This window comes from Anguilla rostrata, chromosome 16 (assembly GCF_018555375.3).
Source record: "Anguilla rostrata isolate EN2019 chromosome 16, ASM1855537v3, whole genome shotgun sequence".
NCBI lineage: Eukaryota > Metazoa > Chordata > Actinopteri > Anguilliformes > Anguillidae > Anguilla > Anguilla rostrata.
In genome coordinates this window covers 33426314-33454039 of record NC_057948.1, presented here as the reverse complement: position 1 = coordinate 33454039, position 27726 = coordinate 33426314, and the positions used below count along the sequence as shown (strand labels likewise).

At 49.0% G+C, this 27726-nt stretch overlaps 1 protein-coding gene across 1 annotated transcript in view; it reads left to right on the top strand.

The window, feature by feature from the left end:
* The first annotated feature begins 667 nt into the window (after positions 1-667).
* Positions 668-27726, top strand: part of LOC135242643 (pleckstrin homology domain-containing family A member 7-like) — a 113798-nt gene continuing 86739 nt past the window's right edge. The window contains exons 1-3 of the mRNA XM_064313797.1: positions 668-886; positions 1012-1088; positions 1263-1320. Of these exons, the coding sequence (XP_064169867.1) occupies positions 804-886; positions 1012-1088; positions 1263-1320 (218 nt within the window). The 5' untranslated portion in view covers positions 668-803. The remainder of the gene's footprint in view (positions 887-1011; positions 1089-1262; positions 1321-27726) is intronic.

The window sequence follows — 27726 nt, the reverse complement described above, 5'->3', positions numbered from 1 at the left end:
TAGCATCACATGCAGCAGCGCATTGATAGCATCGCATGCAGCAGTGCATTTAGCGTGGCATGCGGCAGTGCATTTAAAGCATCGCATGCGGCAATCCATCAATGCCCAGGAATCAGCTCGTGCTCCACGAAGTCGCCCTGTCTCCATTTCACCGAGCTGATTTACATACACAGCACGTCTGCTCACCGTTAACTGCATTCCACTTTGTTTCCATGATTATGTAAATGTTGTCTTTGTGCAAGCACCAGTATTAATAAAATAACAGAATTTTGATGAGCGTATATAAACTGAAAACACAGGCTAATAAATAATACATACCTACATCCATACACATACATATATTCAAACGTATAATACAGGTGAACTTTGCAAAACAACCCACCTGTCTTGCGCCACATCTCTAAAATGTATTTATTTTTTGGGAGTTTCTCGGCAAATGAAAGTAATTCTATTATTTTTTTCCTTGCTCAGGTTTCTGAAATATGCGTACGATTTGTGAGTTAAAGCTTTACATTCTTAAGATTCTTTTATTAGTTCCCGGCACTACCGATGTCCTCATTTCAGAAGCTTAGTTAGCCTGAACAACGCCTTTTAACTATGCAGGATACCTGTCCGAGAAATCATGAAACAGTCCCCTTCCACTCTTCCCTTTTTTCTGTCGGCTAAGAAAAACAGGACCTATGTAGACTACGGCGCAGTTTCCCCTTTAAACGCTGCGTCGCTCCATCGGTGATTATTGGACTACCGTCGGATTCCCTTGGAGACTCAGCGGAGAGAATGAAATAGCACTTCAAACCAGGATCATGGCGGCCCCGCTCGGGCGGGACAGTTTACCTGTCCACTGGTCCTACGGAGTCTGCAGCGACGGCAGAGTGTTTTTCATAAAGTAAGCGCGCCCTTTACCGGTAAAGTTTTAAGTGCACCCCCTGAGCGGTTTGTGAAAATTGCTGGTTATGCGTTTTTACGTTCAGTAACAGGTGTGTCGCGTCGCCTTTTTTTTTTTTCTTCCAGTGATGAAACCCAGAGTACTACTTGGCTGCATCCCCGTACGGGTGAACCTGTCAACTCCGGGCATATGATCCGTTCAGGTATGAGTAATTCATGCAAACTGTACCGTACAAGTTCAGCTGTACATTTATCACAGGCTGACTGTCTTGTGTTACATGTAAGCTTACGTGTGAACGGTAGTTACCGAAACGAAACGGGAAGTTTTGGACGCGTATTTCATAGTATACTTTTCTGTTGCTGTTTCTGTGCTGTAGATTTACCTCGCGGGTGGGAGGAAGGCTTCACTGCGGAGGGGGCCAGCTACTTCATAAAGTAAGTAGCGTTTACTCTAATTCTTAGCCTGCTACTGCGAAGCTCTGCAGCCTCTCGGTTCGGCCAAGAGTCGCTGGCTTGGCAGTGGTACAGGTATTTTACCTTTAGGCTAACAATCGTAAAGCGCGTCACTCGGAGAAGTTTTACCGTGGAGTAGTGAGTGGTAGCCATTAACGGTTGTGGGACTGACCTTTCAATGAACCGATCGCTATGAATGTCTTATGTAGCCTAATTCAAAATGTCATCTGTGGCTGTCCTACGCCGGATATTTATTCTTTATTTTATGTTATCGGTTACTGACAATGCGCACTGTTTTTTTTCCTGGTCGCTGAGTGCTGTGCTTCCGCGTGAACCGAAGTCCAAAGTCTAGACTGTAACTGTATCCGAGTTTAAACACACGTGAACGCAACCGGCTGGTCACCGGCTGCATCAGTTCAGGTAGTTTATCCACAAGGGGCTTGTCGCGTGCAGCTCTGTCGCACGCTCCTGGTTTAAAAAAAAGGCTTGGTTCTGCTTACACTTACCAAAGCAGCGAGTGATTCTGTCGGGTTTATCTGTTTCACGTTGACCTTTCATCACAAGATTTCCCAAATATCTGATCATCATGAAAATGTAACTCTCCATATTCGCTCATTGTTTAGCAGAATAATGTAAGGTATGTCCTGTGAAATCCACGCGTCTAATGGGTGTGCAGCATTTGTTGTCAGTGACTGTCTTCATACACAGTTCTGATCATTATTTCAGCTAACTCTAGTTTCCATTAATTCAATTTATGTGGGTGTTTCATTGATTTGTACCCCCGGAAGCAGGTTTAAAATCGGTCTTGCGGACGTAAAAGGGTGTAACTAGCGGAGATTCTGCACGTTTTGTCGTGTGGGCTTAACTTCTTTTCTCTAGACAAAGCAAACAGCAGTGAACATTGTTTGTACCGTTGCGGTTGCCTGTATTTGTTGGCTGAATGACAGTTCATAATAGATGTGCACATCAAATAGTAATATTTTTTTTGTTAATGTCGTTGCAACATGAACCAATGTCCCGGAGGGACTCTGGTAAAATTGATACTGGGACCAAATCCTTTGGCACGGGCCTGGATGTCTGGAGCTTCCTCTTGTTTGTTTCAGTCTTGCTGAGATTGTTTAAGAGGGTAAAAAAAGGCTATGATGACGGCTTTCTTAAAACACAATATTTACTGCAAAGTGAAAATGGGAAATTTAAAGCCGTTATAGCGCCGAGTCCAGCTGTATTTCAGAGCTTTTCCTTTCAGTGTGCAGTTTATTTGCACTTGAAACCTCAGGTATTCTGACTTCCTGTGTAAATAATGACTTTGGTCAAAATTTTCTCCCTCGCGAAGTAAAATGGCAATCTGCAGGTATCCTGGGTAAGGGATACAAGAGGTCTGATGTGATTTTGATCCGCTTGCCTTATGAGAACCAACTGAATGTCTGAAGTGCATCATTACATTACATTACAGGCATTTAGCGGACCCTCTTATCCGGAGTGACTCACACAACTTTTTTTTTTTACATAGTATTTACATTGCATCCATTTATACAGCTGGATATGTCCTGAAGCAATGCAGGATAAGTACCTTTGCTCAAGGGTACAACAACGGCATCCTATCTGGGAATCAAACCTGCAAACTTGCGGTTGCACGGGCAGTTCCTTGTCCGCTACCCTGCGCTACACTGCCTCCCTGCCTGTGCAGCAAAGCAGTCCTGGACTCGGAAATAGAACTGAAGTAACGCACTCCTTGAGCTCTCAAACTCTTGAGTTTTACCCAGGAGGCACTGCGGCGCGTGCCATTGGCCCACAGCTCTCTGCAGCGTCTTCAGTCTCTGTGTGAGCAGCCCGGCTGAAGAGAGCAGGGAAGCTCGATCTGTTCTGAGGTAATGAAGCTCCGCAGCGTCTGGTGGGATCCCAGCTGAGGCCCAGCTGGCACTGCACCCGCCCGCCCCCACCCCCTCTGCACCCCCCCCCCCCAGAGTGCCAGAATCTGCCCTTTTCTTTTCCCCGTTCAGTCTGTAGTTATGAAATGACTGCCGTGTGTAAGACCATTTAATCAACGTTATGCTTTGTGCTGTGATCTGTGCACTGCGGTGGCACGGTGGCGTGGTGAGTGGTTAGGTCTGTTGGTACACGCAACAAAAGAGATTCCGGGTTTGAGTACTGGCCGGCCAAGTCCTCTCTGTATAGAGTTTGTATGTTCTCCCTGTGTTTCCGTGAGTTTCCTCCAGGTACTCTGGTTTCTTCCCACACCGAAAAACATGCATGTCATGTTAGGTGGGTGAACGCCTGCCATTGCTCTTGACCGAGGCACTGGCCTCAGAACTGGAGGTGGTCCCCGGGCGCTGGCCACTGCTCCTGAGTGCCTAGGATGGGTCCAATGCAGAGGAGAAGTCTGTCTGTCTGTATGTCTGTCTGTCTGTCTGTCTGTCTGTCTATCTGTCTATTTATCTGTCTAACCAACCTTCTTCTGAATGCTGCTTGGGAGAAGAATGTTACTGAGCATATGAACGTTTACTTGTTGTTCACTGTCTTTACCAGAGTACTTAAGTGTTTATAAAAGGATTTATTTAAATTACTCTGAAAATGACCTGAAATCCTTTTGCAATTTCCTCAGGCGCTCTGAATCACATATGCAGTTCCCACAATGCACTGCACGACTTGTCTTTCTCTCTCCAATTACCCATTCTTTTGAGGGTAAAAAAAACCCATTCTTGATGACTTAAACACTTAGCTGCGTGCTTGGAGTCTGTATTTAAGTTGTTGGTGTAATCCTCTTTTTGTTTCCTAACCTGGTTTATGACTTTAGTGTGGAGCGAGGGTTCATATTTGTCGTCTTTAATGTGCTTGGCTTGTGCTGACAAGCAGACTTGGTGTACAATCTGGGGCCAGAAAGCAGTCTGCTCCAACACCTGGTTTCTGCGACAAACAGGAAACGTGTTTCAAAGGAAAACTTTAAAAAAAAAAAAATGGTCCGTCCGAGTCGCCTGTGAATTCTTTGACTCGAACCTGTGGAACCAAGCTGTCAATCAAGTGTCGGTCAGTAATCGGGGGGAGAACGCCTCGTGCTGATGTCAGGCTGTGTCATCACTTCTGAGGGAAACTGAGATTTCTCCACTGTGGGTAGGGCGTCCTGTATTTCAATGTTTTTACCCATTAAACCGAGAAGGGAACAATTAACGATCAAGCGCAAATTGGTCTGATTTAAAAGTACAGTCAATCCAACAGAAAATGAAAAAATGTAGGTGCATTAATTCAAATGCTGCTTTGTTTAATATAATTTTGCTGTGCTGTCCATTTCTTTTCAGTCCTCCTCTCTGCTAATGGATTTTGGCCATTATAAATAATTTTTTTAAATCAAGGCAGCTTCTGTACAGAGAAAATGGCTTCTCCCTTCGAAATGAGCCAGGCGCTGGGCCGCACGCAGGCTGTTCTTCTCCGGAAGATTTTTTTTATTATTTGAAAATGATTTGAGATGGCACTCATGCACAAATATATTTTGCACTTTAATGAGCAGAGCTGGCCCGCTCTTCCGTGTACCCCCGTTTTGACTGGTGCTGAATTATGATCGATGCGTTCACATGGGTCGAATTTGCTGGGGTTTTTATTTTCGGCTCCACCACAACAGCGGGGGCCAGCCCTACAAACGCGCATGTCTGTGACTGACTGACTGACTGACTGAGTGATGAAGTTACACCATTGGTCGGCCGAGTTATGAAGTTACACCATTGGTCGGCCGGATCACGTGTGTTAGGTCCCTCCATATACTAGGTTTCCTAGTCTTGTTTACGATCTGCCCGTGTAATCAGCTTCTGACTGTGAAACTGGTGGACGAGGGCCTGCTTTGTGAAACACAAAGCTCTGGGTTTGTGGCAGGAATATTTCAGCATGATTTAAACGTGTGATTTCGTGAAGGTGTGGGCACCATGTGTTTGCAGACCAGAACTGCTATAATACGCTGCCATTTCATTTTATCATTCAATCCATCAAAATTTATTTGTATTGCACATTTCGTGCAACAGTTGCAAATCAACGCGCTTTACACCAAAAAGGGAAGGGATAAAACCAGAATTATGTTATGCAGTAACGGTGACAACAGCAAAACGGCAAACATGAGCAATAAGGTTTATACGCTTACGACAGGCTGAAGTCAGACGTCTGAATTGCTTGTTGCTTGTACCAGTGTGCTGTTGACCTTTTAGTAATCGGGTGTTTAGTTAATTGGTTTAGTCTCTTACACCAGCATGGGGCGCTGTGATGGTATAATGTGGTGGAATGTGATAATGTGGGGTAGTGTGAGCGTGCAGTAGAGATCGCTCCTTTAGACAGTAAAATGTGTTTGGTGTCAGAATTGTCCCACTTTCTGTTCTGTTCACAGCACAAACCCAGTCTAAAAAAACAACAGTCCTGCATTATACATGCATTTTGTTTTACACCCTAGTGGTCCCAGACACATCATAATGTGGTGTTTAGTTCATAGCTTGCCTCCATAGTTATTATAATAATGATGATGGTGATGATGGTTATCATTGCTGTTGTTGTCCAGGTAATAGTGCAAATGAATCATGTCCCAAAGCAAGGGCCATGATTCAAAAGCCTCCTGCTGAAACCGCTCAGTTCCCAGCAGCCCTTGGGGACACACTCCTTTTGCTCCATTTGGTTTGGGGTAATTCATTCATTTGTCCTCATGGACATATGCCTAGGTTTTGGGCGGGGGGGAGACAGGGAGACATGTTACCCCCAAATATTTTCATATGAATTCATTGCTTGACTCGCTGGTATGCTTGTGAGGCTTGATGTTTGCCTTTGTGAGATGAGGTGTGTCTCCTCCAAAGCTGAAACTAAACCTGTGTCTGTGGAGCAGGTTTAATATCCCTCCTGTGGCTGCAAAAGGGTTAAACTGGAGGAGATTCTGCACATGCCCAGTAGATCACCCTTGAATCTCTTGACAGAAATGGCAACCATTGAACACTGAGGGTCTGGTTTACTAAAACCTTTAGCACAAGCAGAACATTTTAGCACATGCAAAACCAATAACGCAACCAATGATTGGTGCAAAACGAATACCGTGACCAATCATTGGTCAGGTAATTGCTTTTGCTTTTGCGTGTGCTAAAAGGTTTTCCACATGCTGATGGTCTTAGTAATTAGTAATACAGGCCCTGAGTTGTGCAGATTGAGTAGTTTTTGTTATCAGGTCGATCAGAGCTGAAAGTTGTTGGCAGAGTCACAGAACAGCGTAGAAATGTGGAGATTTTCCAGGTGCGTTTATTCAGTCCAGACGGCCGAACTGCCGTTTCCCTGAACCTCTCCTTCCACCTGTAGCGTTGTGTATCTGCTAGTCATATCCACTAATCTCTCTGGCCTTTTGCTTTGTTTTTCTGTCTGGAAGACCAGACTGTAGATTTCCCCCCTTGTTTGTGCCAGGCTGTATTTGCTCAGAGTAATTGTCCTACTGGCTTCCATTTCAGGCCTCAAAATCAGTGAGTTTTTGAAATTTAGCTGCAGTCTCATGCAGTGATCATGTGAATGATTGTGTTGATTAAGAGCAGAAGTTGGAAGTTTGTGTGTGCCCTCTGTGCCCCTCCCTCCCTTCACTCTGTACAGTGTAAATGGAGAACGCTTGTGGATAATGTGTCAATAATTATTAAAATAATAATAATGCAGAGTATCTGGTTTGTCTATAAAGTCTGTGGTGTGACCCAGGGTTCAGTAGGAGAGAGGAAAAGCAGAGTATCTGGTTTGTCTATAGAGTCTGTGGTGTGACCGAGGGTTCAGTAGCAGAGAGGAAAAGCAGAGTATCTGGTTTATTTATAGAGTCTGTGGTGTGACCCAGGGTTCAGTAGGAGAGAGGATAAGCAGAGTATCTGGTTTGTCTATAGAGTCTGTGGCGTGACCCAGGGTTCAGTAGGAGAGAGGAAAAGCAGAGTATCTGGTTTGTCTATAGAGTCTGTGGCGTGACCCAGGGTTCAGTGGGAGAGAGGATAAGCAGAGTATCTGGTTTGTCTATAGAGTCTGTGGCGTGACCCAGGGTTCAGTGGGAGAGAGGATAAGCAGAGTATCTGGTTTGTCTATAGAGTCTGTGCGTGACCCAGGGTTCAGTGGGAGAGAGGAAAGCAGAGTATCTGGTTTGTCTATAGAGTCTGTGGCGTGACCCAGGGTTCAGTAGGGAGAGAGAAAAGCAGAGTATCTGGTTTGTCTATAGAGTCTGTGGCGTGACCCAGGGTTCAGTGGAGAGAGAATAAGCAGAGTATCTGGTTTGCTATAGAGTCTGTGGCGTGACCCAGGGTTCAGTGGGAGAGAGGATAAGCAGAGTATCTGGTTTGTCTATAGAGTCTGTGGCGTGACCCAGGGTTCAGTGGGAGAGAGGATAAGCAGAGTATCTGGTTTGTCTATAGAGTCTGTGGCGTGACCCAGGGTTCAGTAGGAGAGAGGAAAAGCAGAGTATCTGGTTTGTGCTGTAATCTCTGTGTGGCGGAACCCAGGGTTCAGTAGGAGAGAGGACAAGCAGAGTATCTGGTTTGTCTATAGAGTCTGTGGCGTGACCCAGGGTTCAGTAGGAGAGAGGAAAAGCAGAGTGTCTGGTTTGTCTATAGAGTCTGTGGCGTGACCCAGGGTTCAGTGGGAGAGAGGAAAAGCAGAGAGAGGCTTGTTAGCTCCGGTCTGCTGTGGCTGTAAATCTCTCTGTGATGGAGAGCGGAACCCAGGTGTGTCTTTTGGCTCCCGTCTGCTGCACAGGTGACGTGCCGTGATGAGCGGGGTCCGGACTGGCTCTGTCTCACCTGGACCGGGCCGGGTCAGTCACACAGACGCAGGTGATGGGGTTTCTCAGGTGAGTGGGTGAAACAGACCATACCAGCCTCATTAATGAAGACCTCACACTGCCTGTCAGAGCATGGGCTGTGTGATGTGTCTCTGTGCCCTTAGCCTGGAGGTCCAGACCGCGTTATATGAGTAACGTGTTAGCAAAAAGCCGGACGCGTGCATGTATGCAGTCATCACCGGCACGGCTGAGCAGCGTGCCTGAGATACTCACCTGCTTCTCAGTTTCAGTCGACCTGTAGCATGAGCTTCCGCATTTCCTGCTCTTCTGGAAAACCCCTTTGTTTCCCTGGTAACGTAGTTCCTGCGCACCAGGAAATGGATGCACGTGTTTATTTGGAAATGCGTTGTTTATTTTCCGTGGAACAACGGGCTGTGGTGTTGATATTCACTGTACGTCTGCAGCTGCACCTCTTAGTGGCACAGCAGTACAAATTGGAATTCGGCTTCAGTACAGCAATATTTGGCAGTCAAACATTCACTGTCGAATCACCCCCCCCCCCCAGGCACTGCAGTGCATGAGTGATCTAAGGCATTTGGACACATTAAGGCTTAATGGGAACATCTTTGGTCCTGACTGGACACACGGTCAGTTCTTCTGCAGGCTCATTGGCTCAAAAGGTTCTGTGTTGGTGATGCTGTGTTAATGGTCTGTGATTCAGTTTTCCTTTTTTTCTGATTGTGGTCCCCAGCATACCGTGCAATATGCACGCACACACAACAAACGCATAGTTCTGATAGGTAGTATTACGCCCTGTCATCAGTCAGGTTTTGATTAAGTGAGAACGGAGCGGTCTGTAATTGGACAGCTGAGTGTTGTATTGCTGGATTGGCTAATCAGGACCTTGTGAATTGTGACAAAATAATCAGTTGAACAGTGCCTGTTGGTAGATGGCTTTATTTATTAAAATGTTGAAATGTATTAAAAAATATTGTGATGTATTAAAATGTTTAAATGTGTTCTGAGAGAGCAGTTGAGTTGCTGAAACTTGTGAATGATGTGTGATCCCTTGACAGAGGCAGAGAGCACTTTTTTTGTAAGGTGAAAATGACAGAGTTACAGAGCGCGAGACAAACTTCCAATGATTCAATTGCAAAATGAAGCAAAAAAAGTGTTTGACTGTAGAGGGACCTGTCCTATTCTTGGATCAATATTTCCCACTTTTCTGGGATGATGAAACTGTGTGGCGGTGCATCTTGATCGGTGTTTGAATTTGAGCCAAGTTTCTCTGAGGGATCAAAAGGTTTCTAATTTTAGCTCAACGCCACTGAATTTGAATGTGTGGCGTTTTTGTTTCGATTAAATGGGCGAGGCTACGTGATAGTGTGATATGTATGATCAGTCTGGTTGAGTAGTGTTGAATAATGTTCAGGACGTAGTTAGCGTTGGGTAGTGTTGAGTAATGTGCAGGATGTAGTCAGCGCTGGGTAGTGTTGAGTAATGTGCAGGATGTAGTCAGCATTGGGTAGTGTTGCGTAATGTCCAGGATGTAGTCAGCGTTTGGTAGTGTTGAGTAATGTGCAGGATGTAGTCAGCATTGGGTAGTGTTGAGTAATGTTCAGGATGTAGTCAGTAGTGTTGGTAATGTTCAATGTAGTCAGTTGTAGTGTTGAGTTCAGATTGTTGGGTAGTGTTGAGTAATGTGCAGGATGTAGTCAGCGTTGGGTAGTGTTGAGTAATGTGCAGGATGTAGTCAGCATTGGGTAGTGTTGAGTAATGTGCAGGATGTAGTCAGCGTTGGGTAGTGTTGAGTAATGTGCAGGATGTAGTCAGCGTTGGGTAGTGTTGGAATGCAGGTGTGCAGGAGATTAGTCAGTTGGGTAGTGTTGAGTAATGTTCAGGATGTAGTCAGCGTTGGGTAGTGTTGAGTAATGTGCAGGACGTAGTCAGTGTTGGGTAGTGTTGAGTAATGTGCAGGACGTAGTCAGCGTTGGGTGTGATATGCTGCCTGAGTATGTGAGTGAAATGTCACTTGCAGTGTATGGGTTAGTGGTTGAGGTTAATGTCAGGACGTAGTCAGCGTTGGGTATTGTTGAGTAATGTGCAGGATGTAGTCAGCGTTGGGTAGTGTTGAGTAATGTGCAGAATGTAGTCAGAACTGGGTTGTGTTGCGTAACGTTCAGTAAAACCCTGACCCTGCGTTTACCCGACCCTCACCGTACAGACTGCGTTCAGCCATGTGATGTCAGACCCCGTTGGCATGACGATGCCCGCTTTGCATTTTAATGGCGCCCCTCTTTACGAGGGGGGAGGGGGGGGGGCTCTATTCTCCGGGTGCGCTGCGTGGCACCGCGCTGCGCCCGACCCAGCCGAAGCACGCCGTTGCCATGGCAGGGCCGGTGAAGGTCAGTGAAGACTGATTTTGACCGATGCGTTGCCGGGGGGGACAGGGTTACGGATGACCGGGGCAGAAGGGGGTCATTGTGGCTCGGACCGGCCTCTTCAGCAGAACAACGGCGCCGCTCAGAGACGCGCCACAGCCCCAGTGTCACGGCCGGTAAAATAATTAGCTGCTCGCGGCCTGGGAGGATTTTGAGGCTCCTGTTCTGGGCCTGCCGGCTTTGGCCTGGAACATTGTCTCTTTGTTAGCAGGCTGCCCTGCTGGCAGCGCTGAAGAACAGTGGAGTTTAGATCTTACACAACGGAGCGAGCGGATGAAGCGCCGCCGTTAGCGCTAACAGGTCAAAGAGCTATGTGTGCTCTGAGTACAATCAGTACAAATTAACCATTACTCTGCGTGTGTGTGTGTGTGTGTATACATGTGCGTGTGTGTGTGTGTGTGGTGTTGTGGTGTGTGGTTGTGTGCTGTGTGTGTGTGTGGGTGTCTGTGTGAGTGTATACATTGTGGTGTGTGTGCGTGTGTGTCGTGTGTGTGTGTGTGTATCGTGTGTGTGTGAGTGTATATGTGTGTGTGTGTGTGTGTGTGTGTGTGTGTATACGTGTGTGTGAGTGTGCGAGTGTGTGTGTGTGTGTGTGTGTGAGTGTATACGTGTGTGTGTGTGTGTGAGTGTATACATGTGTGTGCATGTGTGTGTGTGCGCGTGTCTGTGTGTGTGTATACATGTGCGTGTGTGTGCGTGCTTGTAGCGTGTGTGTGTGTGTGTCTGAGTGCATGTGTGCTTTTGTGTCCTATACATGTGTGTGTGCGTGTGTGCATGCTTGTAGCGTGTGTGTGTGTGTGTGTGAGTGCATGTGTGCCCTTGTATACGTGTGTGTGTGTGTGTGTGTGTACACACCTGTGTGCGGGTGTGTGTGTCTATGTATTTATGAAGTAGCTTGCACAGTGTGAAGTGTTGGCATACGACGGTGGACTTGGTCTTCAGGTGTTGAGCGACTGTTAACCATTAACCGCTGTGGCTGTTTAAGGTTGGTCCCACCTTCCCAAGTGTCGCACACACAAAGGACTTCCTTCCACGGCTACGGAGGACAGCCTTATTGTTACCTGGACTTTTCGCCTCAAGGTTTGTTTTTTGACTCGATGCAGGAGAAGGGGCTGTTTTTTTTTTTTTTTATTCACACGCTGTCCTTCCTTAAAGTCCTGTAATAAATCAGCGTAAAGTGTTGGAGTGCGTAAACTGCGAAAACGTTAATATTTCATGACTTAACCGTTTGGACGAAGTGTAGGAACAGGCAATTCTGTTTCCAGCTGGTTTCCTCTAAGCGCTAAACCGCTCTGGGGTCTGTTCTGTGGAAGGAACTGAAGCATTTTATTAGGTTTTAAGTGTTCAGGTTGCTGTGCTGTTGATCTGATTTACTGAAAGTATTTATATGTGTTCTTTCACAGTGAATGAATTAGCTTAATACAAAACAAACAAATCTGTTCCCCTCCGTACAAGAGAAATGACAGAGAATAGGAATGGATGAATTTTGTTACTGCCGTATAATTTTACAGACCTGAGAAGGGAAGGGTCTGCCTGCAGCCTTGCTAATTGTTTCATTGTTTATGTATGAATTTACATTTTCATGATGCCATTTTGCTGGGTGTGCTGTGTTGTAAGCTTTATTCCTTCTGGGTTGTTCTATTGCAAATACACACCTCCACTGACCTTCTGTGACAAAGAGGCTGGGTTAGATATTACTGTCAGATACAGAGGGAACAGAAAGAAAGCAGTGTTTCTGGTGAGTTTATAATATCCTTGATTATAGTTTACACGGGAGCTGAGTATCTGGTGAGTTTACAGAATCTGTGATTATACCTGTAGTTTATAAAGGAGCAGAGTGGAGTATCAGGTGAGTATATTGTATCCGTGATTATACAGTAGTTTACACAGGAGCTGGCTATCTGGTGAGTTTATAATATCTGTGATTATAGTTTATGCAGGAGCAGAGTGAAGTATCAGGTAGTTTATAGTATCTGTGTTTCCAGTTAACACTGCAGCAGAGTGGAGTATCTGTATCTTTCTAGTATCTGTAATAATAGTTTACAGTAGAGCTGAGTTTCTGGTGAGTTTATAGTATCTGTGATCATAGTTTACACAGGAGCTGAGTGTCTGGTGAGTTTATAGTATCTCTGATTGCAGTCTGTTGAGTGGCCTACAGGTTCTTCGTCAGGAGCTGGAAGGGTTGCCAGTGTGGACGATCCCTCATATTGAGGTGATTTCTATCAGGCCCAGGGCCTGAGGACGCTGTGTCCGTCACAGGACGGTGTCCAAGCCTCCTGATTGGCTGGAAAGCCAGACCGCTGACCGGTCAATATTTTATGAGACGAGGCGGAGGCGACACAGAGAGTGCGGTGGACCGTCGGAGAAAAGCAGACTTCATTATTTTAAATTATTCATGTGCGCTCACACTTTTCCCTCGTGGGACTGGCTTGCTGTAGCTCACTTTTTATTTTACTGTTTATCCTGCGGGCTGCTTCGTTAATTTCTTTTTGTTTTTCTTCCCCCTCCCCCCCCATTTTAGTTCCCCACGCAGTGGTCATGCGGTCTGTTGCCGCCTGGGTTCGAACCTGCAGCCGTCAGGTTAGAAACGTGGTTTTCGCTGACTGTTACGGCCCTCTGCATCCTTGCAGTTTCAGTGGCTTTATCGCAGGTATTTTTTTATGTCTTATTTTTGGGCTGAGGACCTTCCACTGTGTGTGATATAGACTTTAGCCAGTAGGGGGTGCCCTGCCATACCCCTGTTGTCAGATTAGGACATTTCACTATGCCTTAGCGGACAACTCCCCCAACCCCGCCCACCTCCCCCCCCCCCCCACCCCACCCCACCAAGTTCACATGCCGCTGCCGTGGCAACGGGCCATTGCTGTTGCCGCTGGAAACTTGGGGAGCAGGCACAAAGGGGGGTTTGTTTGAACAGCAGCGCTGCAGTGAAAGTGCATTCATTTACATCTGTCCCCCGGGATCTCTGGCCTGCTTTGTGTCGGGCCCCGTTAGAGAAGTCCTCTTTCACCGCCTCCCCCGGCACGAAGAAAAAAAAAAAAACATTCACACATTTCCTCGCTGACCATCGATCCACTTTTGTACGGTGGTCTGCGTTTTGATGGGAAACCGCAAGTGGCCATTTTGTTTCGGTGTGCCAATACTAAGACGAATGGAAAACATCCAGAAGATCTCGATCGCTCTTTTCTACGAGTGGGAGCTTCCTGCTTTCAAGTTGCCATTTACACATACGTGAAATTGCTAAAATGTCAACGGAAAAAGACCCTACATTCGTTATGTACTCGTCTAAGGCTTTCAGCTGAGCATTGTGGGTAAAAAGGGTTTTTCTGCTTGAGGGAGCAGGCTGGGAGCTTGCCGGACAGGAGTATAAATGAGTCATGCTGTGATAATGGAAATGGACGCTCTTCCTCTGTTGGGGTGGTGCTGCTGGGTTACCCACCCTGTTCAGACACTGTTCCAGAGGATGCACCTCGCTGCTGGGGATGGTCTGGGAGCTGGCCAGCCTCGCGGGGTTGGCTGAGCTGCTGAGAGTTGGCCTGGGATAGAGAGGGGTCCTGGTGTTAGACTGAGCATGTCTCACTGCACTCTGTCGCCCCCTCTGGTCATTTGGGTGCGCTTGGTAGTGGACTCATCTGAGCACTGAGGTGTGCTTCACAGGAGAAGGTGCTTCACAGGATAGTGTGTGCTTCACAGGAGAGGGTGGCTTCACAGGATAGTGTGTCCTTCACAGGAGAGTGTGGCTTCACAGGATAGTGTGTCCTTCACAGGAGAGGGTGGCTTCTAAGGAGAACATGTGATTCACAGGAGAGGGTGGCTTCACAGGATAGTGTGTCCTTCACAGGAGAGGGTGGCTTCTAAGGAGAACATGTGCTTCGCAGGAGCGCGCACACACACACACACACACACACAAAGTGAAAGGTGTCTGGCATCTATTCATAATTAAATGCCTGTAAGAAATGATCTACCAACTTTAAAAAAAAATGGGGGTTTAATATTTAACTTCATCCTACATTCTTCGCCAGAGCAGATACAGCTTCAGGGGTCTGAGTTTCCTTTAACTTTGTCTACCTCAAGAGAGAGATCTGTCTTTCTAAAAGTAGAAGAGAGCAGATTCAGTCTTCAGAGCGTGACTCTGTCTGAGGCCGGTATGCTGGCAGATGTGGAGAAACGTTGTTTTTTAAGGAGGCTAGCATGACGGACGGCTTAAGAGTCATTGGCTAAATTGATTTCACAAATGGAGGACCATGTCTGTGGTTCTGTACACCTTGAATCGATGGAAACCGGAGTGATGACGCAGTGAAAGCTAAGCATGCTAACTGCGTTTCCTCTGCCTTGGCCTGGCCTTTTAGCGTTAACCTTCAGAAACAACCCGTGTTGTTACTGGCACAGTTCTTACACACACGCATACGTGCACACACACACACACACACACACACACTTGCACACACACACACGCTCACACGCACACACAAAGCAAAGTCCACCGGTGTTCCTCTCCTCTGCATGTCTTTAAGGGTTTTGGAGTGACTGAACGGGCGGTTAGTGGAGCTGGTCGATGTGTTAGGGGTTATGAGGTGTGGTACTGGGAGGATGTTGGGGGGGGGGGGTTCTCTCTGTAGTGGGGGGTCTGTCTGCAGCCAGTCTGCCCGGTGCTGTCTGCACTCTGCCGTGGCTGTGGAGCCACTGTGGATTGATTGATGTGTCAGCGGGGGCGGGGGGGGGGGAGTGATGGAGAGAGTGATGAGTGTGACCAGGACAGCACAGCCCCCCCCGCACCTTTCCTGTGGTGGGCTGTGACTCATGGATTGTTCTGTTTAAGTCTAACCTGGGGCTGTGTAGCGTGTCGCCTGTCTGACAGACAGACGGACAGACAGACAAGCTGGGCTCCATGCCGATGGGCGTAAGGATGCATGCTTCTCCATAAGGGGGCGTGTCTCACTGGCTGCTGGGACAGTGCAGTGTGTCGCATGTTGGGTGCTGGAACAGTGCAGTTTGTCGCATGTTGGGTGCTGGAACAGTGCAGTTTGTCACTGGAACAGTGCAGTTTGTCGCATGTTGGCTGCTGGAACAGTGCAGTTTGTCGCATGTTGACTGCTGGAACAGTGCAGTTTGTCGCATGTTGACTGCTGGAACAGTGCAGTTTGTCGCATGTTGACTGCTGGCACGCTGGCTGACGTGGCTTAGTGCTGCAGTAGAACATGCGTTCTCTCTGTGGGGGGGGGGGGGGGGGGGGCAGGGGGGCGGCTGCTGCGTGTCTATGTGGCCTCTATGTTTTATGACTCATCACTCGCCCTTCGCACATTCTGTTCTGCGCCCACCTCCAGTCCAGACTTCAGCGAACATCTGCAGCATCTAACATGTGAGCAACACAGAGAGTCAAAGCAAATGAGTTTATGGGGAAAACAAATTAAAAATAAGCTGTAAGGCACCGGACTCAGTGTGTGATGCTGTGATGGTTTGGCAGATGAGAGGGTGAGAGAACTTGGAGAGGTTTATGAATATTAATTATTTTAACTTGTAAAAACAGACGAGGAGGCGCGGGGATGGAACAGAAGAACAAAGGGGGGATTGAGGGTCCGGCCGCGGTGGGTGGAAATGTGTCCAGTGGTGGGACATAGAAGACATTCCACCAGTCACTGCCTGGCGTACCATATTAACCCCCCTCCCATGCCCCCCCTCATTAACATTTACGCCCGAGCCCATCACCCCGTGACCGTGCACGCTCCGCGGGACAGTACAGCCTGTTGGGACGGGGCGCGGATCACAGCCGTCCCGTACAGAGAGCGCTGGGGACGCTGGAGCTGGGACCAGGCGAGCGGACTTGTCCCGTACAGAGAGCGCTGGTACTGGAGCTGGGACAGGCGAGCGGAGTCGTCCCATACAGGGAGCGCTGGTACTGGAGCTGGGACAGGCGAGCGGACTCGTCCCATACAGAGAGCGCTGGTACTGGAGCTGGGACAGGCGAGCGGACTCGTCCCATACAGGGAGCGCTGGTACTGGAGGTGGAAGGGGGCGAGCGGACTCGTCCCACACAGGGAGCGCTGGTACTGGAGCTGGGACAGGCGAGCGGACTCGTCCCACACAGGGAGCGCTGGTACTGGAGCTGGGACAGAGACTGAGTAAAGTTGTCCCGTACCGGGAGAGGTGGTACTTCATGCAGGACAGGGCGTGAGTGCACCCGTCCCGTACAGAGAGAGGTAGTACTGCAGGTGGGACGGGGGAGTGAGCACAGTCTGCCGGCGGGATGGGGGCTTGCTACGCGTGTCTGTCCTGCGGGCGAAAGGAGAAGTGGAGCCCGGGTCACCAGCGAGTGCCCGTCAGGATCCAAACCTCCAGACAGCAGGCGGCCGAGCCCCCCAGCGGGGACACGGAAGAGACCGACCCCCCCAGCGGTGACGCGGAATTCGACAGGTACCCCATTTCCCCCCACGCTCAGCAGGCTCAGGAACATCTTTAATTTAATTTAAGACGTAAGGCGGATTTGGAGAGAAACATCGGCCGGTGGGATGGGGGGGGGGAGGGGGGGAGGGTGCATAGACCAGTAAGATTTATTTCGGGGAGGCTTTGCGTATCGATCAGCAGGAGAGATGTACGAGGCTGGCACATCCAGCCCTCTGTGCCTGTGTGCCTCTGTGTGCCTCTGTGTGCTGAGGTCTAGCGCCTCCTGTCTGCAGCGCTGAGCCGTTGCCAGGTACCTGGAAACCACTGCAGATCGTCTCTCTCAGTCCTGCTTTAAATGACCGCAGCTGTGTGTGTGTGTGTGTGTGAGAGACTGTGGTGTTCATGCATGTGTGTGTGTTTGTGTGTGAGAGATGAGTGTGGTGTGTGTGTGTATGTGTGTGTGTGTGTGTGTGTGAGAGAGTGTGGTGTGTGGGTGTGTGTGTGTATGTGTGTGTGTGTGTGTGTGTGAGAGACTGGTGTGTGTGTGTGAGAGACTGTGGTGTTCATGCATGTGTGTGTGTTTGTGTGTGAGAGATGAGTGTAGTGTGTGTGTGTGTGTGTGTGTATGTGTGTGTGTGAGAGAGAGTGTGGCGTGTGGGTGTGTGTGCGTGTGTGTGACAGAGTATGGCGTGTGTGTGCATGTGTGTGAGAGTTTGGCGTGTGTGTGTGTGAGAGGGTATGGCGTGTGCATGCGTGTGTGTGTGTGAGAGAGTTTGGCATGTGTGTGTGCGTGTGTGTGAGAGGGTATGGTGTGTGCATGCGTGTCTTTGTCTTTGTGTGCTGAGGGGATCAGTGCGCTCGGGTGTAATTAGCGGTTCCGCGGCTAATTAGCCTTTAGCCTGGATTTGCGCTGTCGCACGGGTACGAGAGGGACACTGCATTACTCCTCACAGAGACACGGAGAGAGCTCTGGAGCCCCTCCCCTCCCCTCCCCTCAGCTCAGCCTCCTGCCCCTCATCAGGGCTGACACGGTCACCTCTGTCAGGAGCGTCTGCTGCTACCGCCCTTCTGCCCCGCTGCTAGCGGTCCTGTACTGAGGGGCTGGAGCGCGTGATGTTTTAGTGCTGACACGAGTGTGTATCTGCCCAGAGTCCTGCTGAGGTTATTTTCCCTTTCCTAATGGTGTTTCAGAGCTGGTTAGTTGCCTTTAAAAAAATTTTTTTTTAGCAAACCCTTAAAATGTCAGACAGAGTACAGCAGACTGTTCCTGACCACCTTTTTTATTGGCCACGCGGGGTTGGGGCGGAGGGGGAGAGGGGGAAATGCAGATGCAAGCTCTGCTGCAGTCGTTTTCCTGCTGATTCTCCACAGCGCTGCCACAGGGAAGCGGACACTCGTCAGAGCGCGTGCTTCGCAGGATCGATGCTTTACGGGTGCGCTGTGGCCCCGATCGCGTGCGCAGTGATCAGATCAGAGTTAGCGCTTCACTCTGCGGAGCCTTGCGGGTTCTGCGGGAGAAAAGCGCGTAGTGCCGCTCAGAAACGGGATTCAGAAAACACGGCTGTTCTGTTCAGACCGCTAACTGTGTGTGGCGTTTAGATTGTTCTGCTCACAGCGTGCTACCCACGGCCTGTTCACACTGCGCTGTTCAGGCTGTTCACACTGCGCTGTTCTGACTGTTCACACTGCGCTGTTCAGACTGTTCACACTGCGCTGTTCCGACTGTTCACACTGCGCTGTTCAGACTGTTCACACTGCGCTGTTCTGACTGTTCACACTGCGCTGTTCAGGCTGTTCACACTGTGCTGTTTCAACTGTGCTGTTCAGACTGTTCACACTGTGCTGTTCAGACTGTTCACACTGTGCTGTTCAGGCTGTTCACACTGTGCTGTTCAGGCTGTTCACAGTGTGCTGTTTCAACTGTGCTGTTCAGACTGTTCACACTGTGCTGTTCAGACTGTTCACACTGTGCTGTTCAGACTGTTCACACTGTGCTGTTTCAACTGTGCTGTTCAGACTGTTCACACTGTGCTGTTCAGACTGTTCACACTGTGCTGTTCAGGCTGTTCACAGTGTGCTGTTCAGACTGTTCACACTGTGCTGTTCAGACTGTTCACACTGTGCTGTTCTGACTGTTCACACTGCGCTGGTCAGACTGTTCACACTGCGCTGTTCCAACTGTTCAGACTGTGCTGTCTGTGCTGATTTTGCTGTGCTGTGGTGTGGGTAAAGTGATTCTGCTTTTGTGGAGAGTGTGTTAAGTGTGAGCATTCATTCTGGGATGCCATAAGGCTTGTTCAGTATGTGGTAGAATGGGTGTTTTATTCTGAGCGTAACTAGTTATGTCTGAGAAAGCTGCCCTCAACCTCAACTTTTTATTTTTTGCACTAGCGCCCTCTAGTGGTCACTGTGTGATACTGCCATACAGCTGTGTTACTGAATGAGGCTGTGTGCTTTGACTGCTCTGTTCCAGTGCGCTTAGCCATTGATGTTTGCCCTTCACATCAACTGTGGGTTCTAAGGTTTACCAATTAGCCTGTTCTCGCGTACACGGCTGTGCTGGTAGCTGTGTTGACGTGTAAATGTCCGTACTGGCACCTGTGTTGGGGTTGAAACGGCTGACCTGGTATCGGTGTTGCTGTTGAAACTTAACGTGTCCGCTGGTTGTTCTGTGACGCGCTGGCGTGTAAAATCGATGCGGCGTTGGAGACGCCTCATTTATTTCCACGCGTGCCTCAGGCATCGATCCCGGTCGTGCCCGCGGACCCCGCCTCGCCCCACTCCGTTACTCTCACTCCTCCGCTGGGCCGCTGTTTGCTCTCATTGAAATTGAGCGGCGCAGTAATGGGCTCTTTTCTCGAACCCGGCCACCGAGGCGGACGCTGCCGGCTGTCTCCCCCACCCCCCCCGTGCCGTTCGACCGCAGTCTGTTTTGTGTGCCGTTGCCGTGTCGCGTAAAGATTATCCATCGCGTCGCGGCGGGACCCAGTCTGGGGTTTTACTAGAGTACTGACTCGGGCAGTAATGAGTCTGTAATGACCGAGCGCACTGCATGGTGGGAAACTTCTGTGAAACCTGCCGTTCTGAGGTCTACTGACCCTCAGAGAGAGAAAAGCTCTGTGCAGGTGGAGTTTGGAAGGTCTACTGACCCTTAGAGAGAGAGAAGCTCTATGCAGGTGGAGTTTTGGGGTCTACTGTGCCTCACAGAGAGAGAAGCTCTGTGCTGGTGGAGTTTGGGGGTCTACTGTGCCTCACAGAGAGAGAGAAGCTCTATGCAGGTGGTGTTTGAGGGTCTACTGACCCTCACAGAGAGAGAAGCTCTATGTAAACTCCTGTGTTTGTGGGTCTACTGACCCTCAGAGAGAGAAGCTGTGTGCACACGGTGTTTGGGAGGTCTACTGACCCTCAGAGAGAGAAGCTGTGTGCACACGGTGTTTGGGAGGTCTACTGACCCTCAGAGAGAGAAGCTCTGTGCACACGGTGTTTGGGAGGTATACTGACCCTCAGAGAGAGAGAGAAGCTCTATGCAGGTGGTGTTTGGAAGGTCTACTGACCCTCAGAGAGAGAAGCTGTGTGCACACGGTGTCTGGGGGTCTACTGACCCTCAGAGAGAGAGAAGCTCTCTGTAGAGGCCTGTGTTTGGCAGCGGAGGTTAAGCCAGGCCACACGTCGCCGGTCTGAATGATGCGTGTTCGCGGGTCGGCCGCTAATGACGCCTTCGATCACGCCGCTTTACCACTGGAGCGCGGCCACGGCCATGTCCCGCGGAAATCACCACGGCAACCAGCGCGCCAAAGTTCCGCTTCCGAAAGGGCCTTTGGTGAAGCTGAATATTTATGGAAAGAGACCGAAAAATAGCCTTCTCTCCCCATCTCTCTCTCTCCCCATCTCTCTCTCTCTCACAATCTCTCTCTCTCACCATCGCTCTCTCTCTCTCCCCATCTCTTTCTCTCAATCACCATCTCTCTCTCTCCCCATCTCTCTTTCTCCCCATCTCTTTCTCTCACCTTCTCTCTCACCATTTCTCACTCGCACTTTTTCTCTACCCCCCTCTCCTCCTTTTCTCCTCACGCCCCCCTCCTCTCCCTCTCTGTACCCTCCTCCTGTCCCTTTCTCTTCACGCCCCCCCCGCCCTTCTCTCCCTCTCTCTTCACCCCCCCCCCGCCCTGCAGGTATGGATTTTCACTTCTGTCTCCATCACTCTTCCTTTCGCAGTGCTGTCATTCCCCACCGTGGCTTTAAATACACACATCACAATCATTTTATTTATTTTATTACATCTGAATTCGATTCGATTTTTTTTCTCATGCCCCTGCGATGCTGATTGGATGCCGCTGTTCATGTGGGAGAGCTCAGAAAAGCGCGTGCCCCCCCCCGTGAGTCACGTGATGTCAGCTGCCTCTTCCCATCATGCCGCGGTTCACACAGACACCAGTCAGAGGAAGACTCTTTACGTGCAACTGAACAGGCTGCCCTGCAGGTGCCCGATCCACCAGCAGGGGTCACTAGTGCACAATGAGAGATCTATGCCAGCTGGAACCCTTATTTTCTTGAGTGAGCCCGGGTGGCAGGGCTGTCAGCCCACAGCCAGCTCTGGTTGGACCCGGGTCCCAGACCGAGGTGCCCGTCCGAGCGCTGGAGCAGATCGAGCAGACCCAGAGTCCTCCATTTTACACCTGCTGCTGTTTTTTACCCAGTGCACTGCGCCACGGTCCTGTTTGAAGAGGTGGAGTTATTTCATGTTTGACATTCTGTCTACGGTGCCTTCAGCTCATGAAAGGTTTTTTACAGAACAGCCATAAATTAGAGGAAGTTATGCACGCGTGTTGAGTGACATTGCCTCGTGTAGCTTTCCGAGTAGCAGTGTGTGTTTACTTGTGTGTGAATGTTCTCGTTTGAGTAGCAGTGTGTGTTTACTTGTGTGTAAATGTTCTCCTTTGAGTAGCAGTGTGTGTTTACTTGTGTGTAAATGTTCTTGTTTGAGTAGCAGTGTGTGTTTACTTGTGTGTAAATGTTCTTGTTTGAGTAGCAGTGTGTGTTTACTTGTGTGTGAATGTTCTCGTTTGAGTAGCAGTGTGTGTTTACTTGTGTAAATGTTCTCATTTGAGTAGCAGTGTGTGTTTACTTGTGTGTAAATGTTCTCCTTTGAGTAGCAGTGTGTGTTTACTTGTGTGTAAATGTTCTTGTTTGAGTAGCAGTGTGTGTTTACTTGTGTGTAAATGTTCTTGTTTGAGTAGCAGTGTGTGTTTACTTGTGTGTGAATGTTCTCGTTTGAGTAGCAGTGTGTGTTTACTTGTGTGTAAATGTTCTCATTTGAGTAGCAGTGTGTGTTTACTTGTGTGTAAATGTTCTTGTTTGAGTAGCAGTGTGTGTTTACTTGTGTGTAAATGTTCTGGTCTTATGGAATAGCAATGTGAGTTTGCTCATTTCAGGGTAGGTACCATTTCATTCCAGTCATTCTGGAAGTTAAATTTAAAACAGTTTTTTGAGTCTGAACCAAACTGGTGCCTGTAGCTGGCAGTGAAGCCCTTGTTTTTGATGTCATATTTATGTAGATGTTTCTCTGTAAAATATGTGCACATGTTTGGTAAATTACTACTACAACTCATAATTTACTAATTGATATTTGTATTCATTTTTTGGAATGTAATCATTGTTGTGAAGGAGTGTGTTTGAATGCAGGTTTTGCACCTGTATTTTGTATGATGTGATATTTAATATATTTAGTGTTTTATTGAGTGTGGGTGGGAGGATCTTCCCCTTTGTGGCAGTCTGTCTGTCTGTCTGTCATTCTGTCTGCCTGTCTGTCTGTCATTCTGTCTGTCTGTCTGTCTGTCTGCCTGTCTGTCTGTCTGTCTGTTCGTCCATCTATCTGTCCGCATGTCTGTCTGTCTGTCTGTCTCAGACAGAGCTGGAATTGCAGAGGGGAAGGCAAGGTTACCGCTCAGTGCTGATTGGGCGGGATAGATGGGCGTGGCACTGCTGTAACCAGGGAGATATGTGGGTGGGCGGGACGGGGGCCGGATTGGGGCGGGGGTAAAGCTGGGCGAGCATGACATGCCTTTCTCCCACACGGACCAAGGACAAATCCACAGCCCCCCCCAAAAACCCATACCTGTCTGCAAGGGGGGTTAGCAGGAGGGAGGAAGTATGGTGTGTGTGTGTGTGTGTGTTTGTGTGTGCGAGTGAGTGAGAGTGTGTGTGTGTGCGTTTGTGTGTGTGTGCGTGCATGTGTGCATGTGTGTGTGCATGTGAGTGAGTGTGTGTGTGAGAGAGAGGGGAAGTTAGGGGGACTTTGTGAAAGATGGAGTTTGAAAGATTGAGTTAGTGAGAGAGAGTGAGTGAGTTAGTGAGTGAGGGAAGTGAGAGAGTGAGGGAGTGAGGGAGTGAGTGAGTGAGTGAGTGTGTGAGGGAGGGAGTGAGTGTGAGTGGGGAAGTGAGAGGGACCCTGTGAAAGATGGAGTGAGTGGGTGAGTGAGAGTGTGTGAGTGTTGGTGTGTGTGAGAGGGGAGGTGAGATTGAGTCTGAAAGATGGAGTGAGTGTGTGAGTGAGTGTTGGTGTGTGTGAGAGGGGAGGTGAGATTGAGTCTGAAAGATGGAGTGAGTGTGTGAGTGAGTGTTGGTGTGTGTGAGAGGGGAGGTGAGATTGAGTCTGAAAGATGGAGTGAGTGTGTGAGTCAGTGTTGGTGTGTGTGAGAGGGTGAGGTGAGATTGAGTCTGAAAGATGGAGTCTGTGAGTCTGTGACAGGGAGAAGGTGCTGACAGCACTGTGTCATGTGACTGGGGGGTGAGGCGGAGGCTGAAGTGGCAGGAAAATCTGCACCAGCCTGGGGTGTGAAAACCGATCGGCTGCTGGGAATGGTGACTGGGGGGCAGGGGCGGGGTCATTTTTAATAAATCTCGCAGGGGAGGCTCTTTCCTTTGTGGGTGCCGAGCGCGGGCCGGGTCCAGGGTAAATTTGGCACAGCGCTGGGGCAGCGCTGGCATGCCAGCTCAGATCCGCACCGCGGCCCACCGGGGGGGGGGGCCAGAGGCGGGGGGGGGAGCGCAGAGTTCCTGCTCGGGGTGAGAGGAGAGAGCACAGTCCTGCAGAGAGACTCTGAGACTCTGACTCTGCGCTGGCGGGCTGTCTGGGGCTCGCTGTTAGACGGTCAGCACCGGGGAAGGAGCACAGCCGGACTGGAACCCGACCGGACCTGGACCCGGTCCTCTCTTTAGACACTGTGCTCTGCGTCGGGCGTGTGGGCAGTGAGTCGGCGAGTGGACTGAGCGGGGGGGGCAGGTGAGTAGCAGTTTGAGGGGAAGTTGTCCTGCTGCTGAAACTTGTTGCTGCAGCTGGAGCCGGGCTCTGCTGGGCAGGAAAAGCACTTTGGATCAGAGTCGTGTTCATTCTGTTCTGCGTTCATTCCTTTCCTCGTTCGTTCCGTTTCGCGTTCGTTCCTTTCCGTGTTCGTTCCTTTCCGCGCTCGTTCCGTTTCGTGTTTGTTCCACCGCTCCCTGCCGCAGTCGTGAAAGTGAGACCTGAGCGTTTATTAATCCCCTATCTGCCTCAGAGCCTGAGCTGATCAATAACACTCATCGGACTTCCAGGAACGCCGTGGCTGTGAGTGAGGAGTGAAGCATACGCTGCTGTGTGGACTGACAGGACTTTATGGGCCTTTTTTAATGTACACACACACAGCAGAGCAGTGCATGCTGGGATGCTTGATTTTCACTGGTTACACAATGTATGTGTGTGTGTGTGTGGGGGGCGGGGGGGCATGTTTGAGGTTGTTCGTGTGTGTGTGTGTGTGTGCTTGCGTGTATGCCTGTGTGTAAAACTGATGTATGTGTGTGAGAGACAATGTGTACGGTACGTACGTAGTCTCTGTAGAAGGCTTGCGTCTGAATGAGTGTGTGTGAGTGAGAGAAACAGAGAGAGTGCAAGAGAGTGTGTGTGTGTGTTTGTGTGGTACATGCATAGTCTCTGTAGAAGTATTGTGTGTGAATAAGTGTGTGTCTGAGAGGGCGAGTGTACAGTATGCGTAGTTTCTATAGAATGTGTGTTTTCAGTTTGTGCATTGTCTCTGTAGAATATGTGTGTGTGTGTGTGTGTGTGCAGTATGCATTGTTTTTGTAGAATGAGTATCGGTGTGAGTGATGTGTGTACCCTATTCTGAAGACACTGCTGTTCTGTAGATGCATGTCAGGTATTCTGTCTGTCTGCAGTTCTAGCCCCGCCCTTAAACACGCCCCTTTCAGCTGGCCCATCGCTTGTCTGGGGCTCTGTTTTGTAGGTGTAATCCAGGTGTGAGTGCTTGTGTAATCCAGGTGTGAGCACAGGTGTAATCTTGGTGTAAGGGCAGGTCGTGGGGTGGGAGGGGGTGGCAGGGTGTGGTTGGGTAAGAGTTGGGGATTGTCAGTCAGGACCTTTTTTGGTCGTTGTTATAAACGGCTTTCCGCCAGGCAGAATTCTCTTTGAGGTGATCACTTTGGATTTGCGTTCATGGGATTTTGTGCCCAAACTTGGCATGTAGTGCATTTTTGTTACATGATTAAAAATTGTACTTTCATCTTTCTTTTTCTCGTCCTCTGAATTTCCACCCTCCACCAAATGTCACATAATTCATGCGAATAGGTCAGCAGCTCGTGTGTAATAAAGCCGGCCTCAGATGAGTGCTTTATATGTCTCCCACACCGTCCCACAGCAGAGCGAGCTATCATGCGTTACACACCGCTTTTTATTGTGTCCTAAACAAAGTGTGGACTATAACCAGGGCTGCTCATAACCAGCAGGCAGCAGTGGTTATGAGGACCGTTATAATTGGCCGTTGTTACTGGACGGCGGCCAAGCCAACCTGTGGCTTTCTGAGGTCAAACAGCTGTCGCTGCGCTTGGTTGGGCTGGGTTAGTGCTGGAAATCTCCCCGGAAAAGTCGGTTATTGGAAGTGGTTTGGTGGACCTGTAGGGGGCAGTGTTCTCTCAAAGTAACTCAAATCCACAATAAAACTCACATCCTCAGTGAGGTGATGGGGGTTCTGTGCTGTAGGAGGTGCTGTTGATGAGATGCTGAACTGAGGTGCTCGCTGTGGTTATTAGAGAATACCTTGACACTTCTCAAAAGAGGAAATGCATCTTCCTTGGCTAAATTGAAAAGAACTGTCATGTTATTTTCGCTAGCCCCCCCCCCCCACAGATATTTGACAACACTCTGCATCCCTTTGCATGACTGTTGAAATATTTATCACTTGAGAAACCTTGTGAAATAAAAGTAATAAAAAAATTAAACAAACTATCATAATCTTGTTTTCTCTCACAATCAAAAATTGGCACACTGAAGGTTTTTAAAAAAAAATTTTTTTAGCAGGGTCAAACCAATTTTCCTGTAAGCAGCTGAACACCCGTACCTAACCCAGCTGTGATATCTGACCCCTGGCAGGCGCTGCGTTTTGTGTTTTAGGTGAAAGGGTGAAATCGGATGGGCGGTTCCTCTCAGCGGTCGAAGGCTCCTTGCCGGTCGGTAAACGGAGATCGGGTGTTAGCTGTGCGGGTGTGTGGCTCTAAGGTTGCGCTGTCTGACGGAAGCCACAAGCGGAGGGTGTGCGTGATTGCTGAACTGCATCGTGGGACACGTTACGACTCTCTGTCGCCGGGTGGTGCAGAGAAAATGATTAAAAAATGGAAATGATTTTTTATTATCCTGTGAGTTTAGAGAGACATCCCAAAAGGCGTGTCCTTCAGCACAGAGGATGTAATACGAAGTTAATACTCTCCTGGGAGCCATTTCACAGGGGCAGGTGCTGTGGGTCAGATTAGTTCTGTCAGTTTTACTCTGATGCATTGTAAAGCAAATTAACAGCAGTCTGACTGTAACGGAACACAGCTGTGTGTGATTATATTAGAGCGTTTCTCATTGGTCCTTGGGAAGATTGTCTGTGATGTCATTCAGTGCGGCTGAAGTCTTTGTTGACAGAATAAAACATGAAACCGCTTTGAAAAAGATAAATATATTGGTACTGACACGTGAGCCTGATTATGGTTTTTGTGATATGAATGGTAGAAAGTATTTGTATGGAGCAATTTCCCAGCCGATACAGGTAAATGTGCAATCACAAAACTCAATAACTGTAAATGCTGAACATTCTGTGGTGACTGGTGGTGGCGTTTTGTGAAGGCATGGTGGTGAAGGCATTTTTGGCCAGTCAGTGCACGGACGTACTGGGGTAAGAGTGTTCAGTTATGTGCTCGGCTGGGCTGAAGGTAGCCGCACTTCTGAGAGAAACGCCTGGGCGGCAGTGTAGCTCAGTGGGTAAGGAACCGGGCTTGTAACCGAAAGGTCATAGGTTCGATTCCTGGATAGGACACTGCCGTTGTACCCTTGAGCAGGGTACTCAACCTGCATTGCTTCAGTATACATCCAGCTGTATAAATGGATACAATGTAAAATGCTGTGTAAAAGTTGTGTAAGTCGCTCTGGATGAGAGCGTCTGCTAAACGCCTGTGATGTGATGTAATGTCTTTAAGTGGCAGAGAGGATGTCGGTGAGCCGGTCCCAGCCGTATGAATCAGCCGCGGTGCCGAGGTTAGCATCGAACGTGCGCTGTGTTTACCCTCGAGCAGCGCTGCTTTCCTCTCGTAAAAACCGGAGAGAGTATTTATAGCGCCGAGCGAGGTGTGTGTGTGTGTGTGTGTGCTCAGACTGGGCCTCAGGAACGCTCACACACACACACACACACACACACACACACACAATAGCGGCTCAGGTTTCCTCGCTCCTCTTCTCAAACATCTCCCTCCCCGTAACCGTGGCATTGGCCGGTGAGTGGACCTTTGTGTTCG